This window comes from Onthophagus taurus, chromosome 6, assembly GCF_036711975.1.
Source record: "Onthophagus taurus isolate NC chromosome 6, IU_Otau_3.0, whole genome shotgun sequence".
Taxonomy (NCBI): Eukaryota; Metazoa; Arthropoda; class Insecta; order Coleoptera; family Scarabaeidae; genus Onthophagus; species Onthophagus taurus.
Genome location: NC_091971.1, coordinates 26,297,486 through 26,307,824, shown reverse-complemented (window position 1 = coordinate 26,307,824; position 10,339 = coordinate 26,297,486). Strand labels below are relative to the sequence as shown.

At 34.7% G+C, this 10,339-nt stretch overlaps 1 protein-coding gene across 1 annotated transcript; it reads left to right on the top strand.

Moving 5' to 3' along the window:
- The first annotated feature begins 270 nt into the window (after nucleotides 1–270).
- LOC139430132 (uncharacterized) lies at nucleotides 271–1,473 on the top strand. Its single transcript, XM_071196783.1, has one exon. The coding sequence runs from the start codon at nucleotides 271–273 to the stop codon at nucleotides 1,471–1,473; it is 1,203 nt and encodes a 400-aa protein (XP_071052884.1).
- The last annotated feature ends 8,866 nt before the right edge of the window (nucleotides 1,474–10,339 follow it).

The window sequence follows — 10,339 nt, the reverse complement described above, 5'->3', positions numbered from 1 at the left end:
ATATATGCCTCTGAATACACAAATAATTAATAATATTACCCTTAAAATAGTTGATCAAAACGGATTGTTGGTCAATTTCAGAGGAGAAGTCATCAAGATAAGACTACATTTAAAGCTCTCTAGTAATAATGGTTCTTAAGGTAAAAGGTAATATAAACCAACAAAATCAAACCAATACTTTTAGTTCTCTTCACACTGTGAAACAGTTAACACCTCAAAACAAACAATTTCTTGAATCATTAGGTTTACAATTAATAAAATAATAACAATATGAGTATCTTAAACGTCTCTGATAAAGTACAATTTGATAATTCACTCGTACGGATTCAGTATCATAATCATTTACCATACTCATCAAATTCTTTTAACAATAGCGATGAAATTCGTATTGCAATTCAACAACAGGACGTTTACACGTTACCAAGTCAATCTTTTATTTACGTACAAGGGAAACTATTGAAAGATGACGGAACCGTTGATAAAGATTCAAAATTGTCAGCAAATCCGATCGCTCATATGTTTAGTGAAGTACGATTTGAATGTGGAGGGAACGTAATTGACAGAGTAAGAAATCCAGGAATAGCTAGCACATTAAAAAATCTTTGCTCATTAACAAGATCGGAATACTATCATGCCTCTAACGCAGGTTTCGAATATCCAAATGTTAAAGTAAATGAAAATACAGGAGATTTTAATTTTTGTGTTCCTTTGAAATATTTTCTTGGGTTCGCAGAAGATTATAATAAAATTTTGATAAATCTCCGTCAAGAATTAGTTTTAGTACGCAGTAATTCAGACAAGAATGTTATCGAAAGTCTTTTACCTAATGTGGCGATTACTATTAATAAAATAGTATGGAAAGTTCCTCATGTTTCTGTAGCCGATGTTGAACGTTTAAAACTTTTAGAGTACATTGAACAAGGAATTGAATTGGACATGGGATTTAGATCATTTGATTTACATGAATACCCATCATTACCAAAAAATAGACAACACACATGGACAATTAAAACATCTACTCAATTAGAAAAGCCCAGATACTTTATATTAGGGTTTCAAATCAATAGAAAAGATAATCCGTTACGTTCTGCATCACAATTTGACCACTGTAATTTAACAGATATGAAAGTGTTTTTAAATAGTGAGAAATATCCCTATGAAGCTTTAAATTTAAATTTTAAGACAGGTCAAATTGCAGTTTTATATGAAATGTATTGTAATTTCGCAAAGACCTATTACGATCGAGAACTTGCAGAACCAATGTTTAACAGAGATACATTTTTAGCACATACACCGATTATTGTAATTGATTGTTCACGGCAAAATGATATTTTAAATGTTGGAACCGTTGATATTCGCATTGAATTTGAAACGAGTGAAGAGATACCTAATGCTACTTCCCTCTACTGTTTAATCTTACACGATCGTGTTTTCAAATATGTTCCTTTAACTGGTATGATTAATCAAATATAGATCAGTTTGTAAACAACTCTATCTCATCGACATAACGTTTTAGTAAATTAGATGTACTGGATCCAATAAAATTCCCACACAGCGCTCGAAATATTGTAGATACATTTAAAGTAACTTATATGCAAGTATAATGTAACATAACACATACCTGCATAATTTTACTGAAACATAAATAACTTTGGAATTCGAAATACTCAGAAGTTATTTATAATCATTACGTACATTCTTTAATAATTTTACAAAAACCTTTGAGTGGGGAGGTATCTATAGTTATAAATTACATTTATTACAATATGAAGTTCAGATGTGCGGTTGTAGACGTTCAAGGGTTTTACGTCAACTCTAAATTCGAAGTTAAAGAATTTACTCTTCTGGATATTACCGCCACCGGCTACATTATACATTTACACCTAAAGCCGAGCGTACCATTCCAACGATTAAACGTTGAAGATCAGAGGTCAGTAAGACATTTAGAACGCAACCATCATAGGTTGATATATAACGATGGGTGGATAAATCAATCGGAAGGTCTAAATGTAATTGATGGTTTAATTTCCTCCTACGATCAAATATTTGTTAAGGGAAATCAAAAGAAGCAGTTTTTGGAAACACGTAACCATAATAATAATTCAATAATAACAGATATTGCGTTAGAATTTGCGGAAGAGGATGAAACTAAATTAAATTCAACCTCCAATCAATGTTGGTTTCACGTCGGCTGTTGTCCAGCGGTATGTTCACAGAACAATGTTTTAATTTTAAAAAAATTTTTATGTAAACAAAATAAAGTTACTTGTATTTAAGTTGCCTGAATTATTATTAGAAATATTCCTATTGTATTATTAAATTTATGTTTTAATCAATAAATTAATATTTATTTTTGTTAAAAAATATGCATTTTAATACTATCAAAATAATTGTATCTTTATTCTCTTTTACCACCATCACCAGATGGCGTCACATGAATTTTAAATTTACGCGCGCCATCTATCGCCCATCAGGCAACACCCCCCACCTAGCGCGCGTCATTTATCGCTCAACGCTTTGTGTCCGCATGTATCGACGATGACGTCATCGTGATAAGGCCCGTCGATCTAGATAGCCTCATTCAAATTTATCGCCAAAAAGAGGGTTCTTGGAGAATGCTGCGCTCCGATTGGTTGAATTTAAAATGTGGGCGTGGCCAGAAGGAGGTAGTGGTGGGGATAAAATGTGATTTCGGACCCCCCTATATTAAATCTTATGGGAGTTTGGTCCAGAACGCCTATAGCTATACGCACGCTATCTATCGCTCATCAGATGAATTTAAAATGTGTACGTGGTCAGAAGGAGGTAGTGGTGGGGATAAAAAGTACTTTTGGACCCCCCTACGTTAAATCTTATGGGATTTTGATTTAGAACGCCCATCGCTATATGCGCGTCATTTATCGCTCAATAAAAATTTTAAAGCTACATGTATTTTAATACTACTTTATACAACTGTATACTAAAACTAAAGTAATTAAAACAATATATATTTTATTAAGTTTTATTTATTCATTCATTTTTAACAATTTTTCACGCAATATTTTATCAACTCAATTTCTTTAATACGTCTTTGAAATCGTTGTCTATCAATTACCGCCTCTAACCATTCCCGTCCACTTCTTGCTCTTTTATGTACATCATCACACTCTACTTCATAAATCTCAATCTCTTCCTTAAATCGAACCGATTTCATATTTATTCCAGTTAAAACACGTCATACATTGTATTATAGTCAACTTTATTTTATTGCATTTTAAATTTCTATTTTCATTTGCATTTCTATTTGCATACACTGTCAATAAATCAAGGTGCGGCGAAGATTCGAGAAAATAAAATGCATAATATATTATTTGCATTGTATAACAACTTTATATTCGTCTAATTACGTATAAACGTTTAAGTTATTGTTGTTGTGCAACACACATTCTAACATTTTTCAAGGTTGTTCCCGATGGTATAAACGGTTAAAATTTTCATATAGAAGTCAGTTGTTACCTTCTACTACTGCTCACACCGCTCGCTCACGTTATAAAGCAACTCAAGCTAGTATGTCACGTTTAAATCAGTTATAGAGCAGTATCAATTTGCCCCGAAGAAGAACATATCTGAATTAGAAGTGAATAAATTATATGTGATTTACGTCTGTGAAGCGGATTACATCATCTACATGGCCATCAGTTGTTGATTTGTAGGATGGTTTATTCGTATTTTTACCAAAACGTATCGCGGAGGTTTATTAATCTTATTGTATTATTAAATTTACGTTTTAATTAATAAATTAATATTTATTTTTGTTTTTTTATTTTTTGTTCTGTTCAACTGCATTAAACTGGAAAGGTTTCGGTGGTTCGGTGGTTTATTGACTTTAAAGTTTCTAGATTTCTCCTTGCAGCTATCAGTTCAATTCCTATAACAAGTAAGTATTATGTATATTCCGTTAAGTTACACCACCGAAACCTTTTTTATATTAATTGTATCTAAATTCTATAACGTCACATGAATTTTTAAAAATATACGCGCGCCATCTATCGCCCATCAGACCCCCCCGCTTAACTGTCCACCGCCGTTTGGCGTTACTTCCACCATCCACCGCTAGGTGGCGTCCCGTGATGCTAGTTCCACCATGCACCGCTCTTAATTCTATAACGTCGCATGAATTTTTAAAAATTTACGCGCGCCATCTATCGCCCATCAGGCCACCGCTAAGTGGGCGCGCGTCGTCTATCCACCATGCGAGTTCCACCGCTAGGTGGAGCCCCATAACGCTACTTCCACCATCCACCGCTAGGTGGCGTCCCATGAAGTAGGCAACCAACATAGCCTTAGTTCCACAAACCACCGCTAGGTTAGTTCCGCTATCCGCCGCCAGGTGGCGCCCCACGAGCCAGGCAACCAACATGACATGCTTTAGTTTCACTACACACCACCAGATGGCGCCACATGCATTTCAAATTTCCCGTCATGACTTCCACCATCCACCGCTAGGTGGCGTCCCATGAAGTAGGCAACCAACATGGCGTTAGTTCCACCTCCCACCGCTAGGTGGCGTCCCATGAAGTAGGCAACCAACATGACGTTACTTCCACCACCCACCTTAGTTGCACCACCCACCGCTAGGTGGCGTCCCATGAAGTAGGCAACCAACATGGCGTTAGTTCCACCACCCACCGCTAGGTGGCGTCCCATGAAGTAGGCAACCAACCAACATGGCGTTAGTTTCACCACCCACCGCTAGGTGGTTAGTTCCGCTATCTACCGCTAGGTGGCGCCCCACGAGGTAGGCAACCAACATTACATACACGTACTGCGCATGCGCTGACGTCATATCCGCTTCACTGCGCATGCGCGAGGGAGGATCAGGATCACTTCCTGTCCAGAATCGGCCTTTTTACACTACTGTCTCTAACATTTTTGCTCCCAGATGCATCAGTGTGGAGACTTTTTCAAGAATGTGTAAAATAGAAGAGTGTTGAAAAAAAACGGTATCCGGAGCATAATACAGAAAAACTTGTACTACAAAAATTGTAGCAAATTGTACCCGTAACGTAATGGTCTCTAACATTTTTGCTCCCAGATGCATCAGTGTGGAGAATTTTTCAAAAATGTGTAAAATAGAAGAGTGTTGAAAAAAAAACGGTATCCGGAGCATAATACAGAAAAACTTGTACTACAAAAATTGTAGCAAATTGTACCCGTAACGTAGTGGTCTGTAACATTTTTGCTCCCAGATGCATCAATATCGAGAATTTTTCAAGAATGTGTAAAATAGAAGAGTGTTGAAAAATAACGGTATCCGGAGCATAATACAGAAAAACTTGTACTATAAAAATTGTAGCAAATTGTACCCTTAACGTAATGGTCTGTAACATTTTTGCTCCCAGATGCATCAATATCGAGAATTTTTCAAGAATGTGTAAAATAGAAGAGTGTTGAAAAAAAACGGTATCCGGAGCATAATACAGAAAAACTTGTACTACAAAAATTTTTGCAAATTGTACCCGTAACGTAATGGTCTCTAACATTTTTGCTCCCAGATGCATCAGTGTGGAGAATTTTTCAAGAATGTGTAAAATAGAAGAGTGTTGAAAAAAAACGGTATCCGGAGCATAATACAGAAAAACTTGTAGTACAAAAATTGTAGCAAATTGTACCCTTAACGTAATGGTCTGTAACATTTTTGCTCCCAGAAGCATCAATATCGAGAATTTTTCAAGAATATGTAAAATAGAAGAGTGTTGAAAAAAAACGGTATCCGGAGCATAATACAGAAAAACTTGTACAACAAAAATTGTAGCAAATTGTACCCGTAACGTAATGGTCTGTAACATTTTTGCTCCCAGATGCATCAGTGTGGAGAATTTTTCAAGAATGTGTAAAATAGAAGAGTGTTGAAAAAAAACGATATCCGGAGCATAATACAGAAAAACTTTTACTAATAAAATTGTAGCAAATTGTACCCTTAACGTAATGGTCTGTAACATTTTTGCTCCCAGATGCATCAATATCGAGAATTTTTCAAGAATGTGAAAAATAGAAGAGTGTTGAAAAAAAACGGTATCCGGAGCATAATACAGAAAAACTTGTACAACAAAAATTGTAGCAAATTGTACCCGTAACGTAATGGTCGGTAACATTTTTGCTCCCAGATGCATCAGTGTGGAGAATTTTTCAAGAATGTGTAAAATAGAAGAGTGTTGAAGGAAAACGGTATCCGGAGCATAATACAGAAAAACTTGTACTACAAAAATTGTAGCAAATTGTACCCTTAACGTAATGGTCTGTAACATTTCTGCTCCCAGATGCGTCAATATCGAGAATTTTTCAAGAATGTGTAAAATAGAAGAGTGTTGAAAAAAACGGTATCCGGAGCATAATACAGAAAAACTTGTACTACAAAAATTGTAGCAAATTGTACCCTTAACGTAATGGTCTGTAACATTTTTGCTCCCAGATGCATCAATATCGAGAATTTTTCAAGAATGTGTAAAATAGAAGAGTGTTGAAAAAAAACCGTATCCGGAGCATAATACAGAAAAACTTGTACTACAAAAATTGTAGCAAATTGTACCCGTAACGTAATGGTCTCTAACATTTTTGCTCCCAGAAGCATCAATATCGAGAATTTTTCAAGAATATGTAAAATAGAAGAGTGTTGAAAAAAAACGGTATCCGGAGCATAATACAGAAAAACTTGTACTACAAAAATTGTAGCAAATTGTACCCTTAACGTAATGGTCTGTAACATTTCTGCTCCCAGATGCGTCAATATCGAGAATTTTTCAAGAATGTGTAAAATAGAAGAGTGTTGAAAAAAACGGTATCCGGAGCATAATACAGAAAAACTTGTACTACAAAAATTGTAGCAAATTGTACCCTTAACGTAATGGTCTGTAACATTTTTGCTCCCAGATGCATCAATATCGAGAATTTTTCAAGAATGTGTAAAATAGAAGAGTGTTGAAAAAAAACCGTATCCGGAGCATAATACAGAAAAACTTGTACTACAAAAATTGTAGCAAATTGTACCCGTAACGTAATGGTCTCTAACATTTTTGCTCCCAGAAGCATCAATATCGAGAATTTTTCAAGAATATGTAAAATAGAAGAGTGTTGAAAAAAAACGGTATCCGGAGCATAATACAGAAAAACTTGTACTACAAAAATTGTAGCAAATTGTACCCGTAACGTAATGGTCTCTAACATTTTTGCTCCCAGATGCATCAGTGTGGAGAATTTTTCAAGAATGTGTAAAATAGAAGAGTGTTGAAAAAAAACGATATCCGGAGCATAATACAGAAAAACTTTTACTACAAAAATTGTAGCAAATTGTACCCTTAACGTAATGGTCTGTAACATTTTTGCCCCCAGATGCATCAATATCGAGAATTTTTCAAGAATGTGTAAAATAGAAGAGTGTTGAAAAAAAACGGTATCCGGAGCATAATACAGAAAAACTTGTACTACAAAAATTGTAGCAAATTGTACCCGTAACGTAATGGTCTCTAACATTTTTGCTCCCAGATGCATCAGTGTGGAGAATTTTTCAAGAATGTGTAAAATAGAAGAGTGTTGAAAAAAAACGGTATCCGGAGCATAATACAGAAAAACTTGTACTACAAAAATTGTAGCAAATTGTACCCGTAACGTAATGGTCTCTAACATTTTTGCTCCCAGATGCATCAGTGTGGAGAATTTTTCAAAAATGTGTAAAATAGAAGAGTGTTGAAAAAAAAACGGTATCCGGAGCATAATACAGAAAAACTTGTACTACAAAAATTGTAGCAAATTGTACCCGTAACGTAGTGGTCTGTAACATTTTTGCTCCCAGATGCATCAATATCGAGAATTTTTCAAGAATGTGTAAAATAGAAGAGTGTTGAATAAAAACGGTATCCGGAGCATAATACAGAAAAACTTGTACTACAAAAATTGTAGCAAATTGTACCCTTAAGGTAATGGTCTGTAACATTTTTGCTCCCAGATGCATCAATATCGAGAATTTTTCAAGAATGTGTAAAATAGAAGAGTGTTGAAAAAAAACGGTATCCGGAGCATAATACAGAAAAACTTGTACTACAAAAATTGTAGCAAATTGTACCCTTAACGTAATGGTCTGTAACATTTCTGCTCCCAGATGCATCAATATCGAGAATTTTTCAAGAATGTGTAAAATAGAAGAGTGTTGAAAAAAAACGGTATCCGGAGCATTATACAGAAAAACTTGTACTACAAAAATTGTAGCAAATTGTACCCTTAACGTAATGGTCTTAACATTTCTGCTCCCAGATGCGTCAATATCGAGAATTTTTCAAGAATGTGTAAAATAGAAGAGTGTTGAAAAAAAACGGTATCCGGAGCATAATACAGAAAAACTTGTACTACAAAAATTGTAGCAAATTGTACCCGTAACGTAATGGTCTCTAACATTTTTGCTCCCAGATGCATCAGTGTGGAGAATTTTTCAAGAATGTGTAAAATAGAAGGGTGTTGAAAAAAAACGATATCCGGAGCATAATACAGAAAAACTTTTACTACAAAAATTGTAGCAAATTGTACCCTTAACGTAATGGTCTGTAACATTTTTGCCCCCAGATGCATCAATATCGAGAATTTTTCAAGAATGTGTAAAATAGAAGAGTGTTGAAAAAAAACGGTATACGGAGCACAATACAGAAAAACTTGTACTACAAAAATTGTAGCAAATTGTACCCTTAAGGTAATGGTCTGTAACATTTTTGCTCCCAGATGCATCAATATCGAGAATTTTTCAAGAATGTGTAAAATAGAAGAGTGTTGAAAAAAACGGTATCCGGAGCATAATACAGAAAAACTTGTACTACAAAAATTGTAGCAAATTGTACCCTTAACGTAATGGTCTGTAACATTTTTGCTCCCAGATGCATCAATATCGAGAATTTTTCAAGAATGTGTAAAATAGAAGAGTGTTGAAAAAAAACCGTATCCGGAGCATAATACAGAAAAACTTGTACTACAAAAATTGTAGCAAATTGTACCCGTAACGTAATGGTCTCTAACATTTTTGCTCCCAGAAGCATCAATATCGAGAATTTTTCAAGAATATGTAAAATAGAAGAGTGTTGAAAAAAAACGGTATCCGGAGCATAATACAGAAAAACTTGTACTACAAAAATTGTAGCAAATTGTACCCTTAACGTAATGGTCTGTAACATTTCTGCTCCCAGATGCGTCAATATCGAGAATTTTTCAAGAATGTGTAAAATAGAAGAGTGTTGAAAAAAACGGTATCCGGAGCATAATACAGAAAAACTTGTACTACAAAAATTGTAGCAAATTGTACCCTTAACGTAATGGTCTGTAACATTTTTGCTCCCAGATGCATCAATATCGAGAATTTTTCAAGAATGTGTAAAATAGAAGAGTGTTGAAAAAAAACCGTATCCGGAGCATAATACAGAAAAACTTGTACTACAAAAATTGTAGCAAATTGTACCCGTAACGTAATGGTCTCTAACATTTTTGCTCCCAGAAGCATCAATATCGAGAATTTTTCAAGAATATGTAAAATAGAAGAGTGTTGAAAAAAAACGGTATCCGGAGCATAATACAGAAAAACTTGTACTACAAAAATTGTAGCAAATTGTACCCGTAACGTAATGGTCTCTAACATTTTTGCTCCCAGATGCATCAGTGTGGAGAATTTTTCAAGAATGTGTAAAATAGAAGAGTGTTGAAAAAAAACGATATCCGGAGCATAATACAGAAAAACTTTTACTACAAAAATTGTAGCAAATTGTACCCTTAACGTAATGGTCTGTAACATTTTTGCCCCCAGATGCATCAATATCGAGAATTTTTCAAGAATGTGTAAAATAGAAGAGTGTTGAAAAAAAACGGTATCCGGAGCATAATACAGAAAAACTTGTACTACAAAAATTGTAGCAAATTGTACCCGTAACGTAATGGTCTCTAACATTTTTGCTCCCAGATGCATCAGTGTGGAGAATTTTTCAAGAATGTGTAAAATAGAAGAGTGTTGAAAAAAAACGGTATCCGGAGCATAATACAGAAAAACTTGTACTACAAAAATTGTAGCAAATTGTACCCGTAACGTAATGGTCTCTAACATTTTTGCTCCCAGATGCATCAGTGTGGAGAATTTTTCAAAAATGTGTAAAATAGAAGAGTGTTGAAAAAAAAACGGTATCCGGAGCATAATACAGAAAAACTTGTACTACAAAAATTGTAGCAAATTGTACCCGTAACGTAGTGGTCTGTAACATTTTTGCTCCCAGATGCATCAATATCGAGAATTTTTCAAGAATGTGTAAAATAGAAGAGTGTTGAATAAAAACGGTAT

What these genes read in the sequence shown, in the direction of transcription:
- LOC139430132 (XM_071196783.1), top strand. Translation starts at nt 271, where the DNA reads ATGAGTATCTTAAACGTCTCTGATAAAGTACAATTTGATAATTCACTC.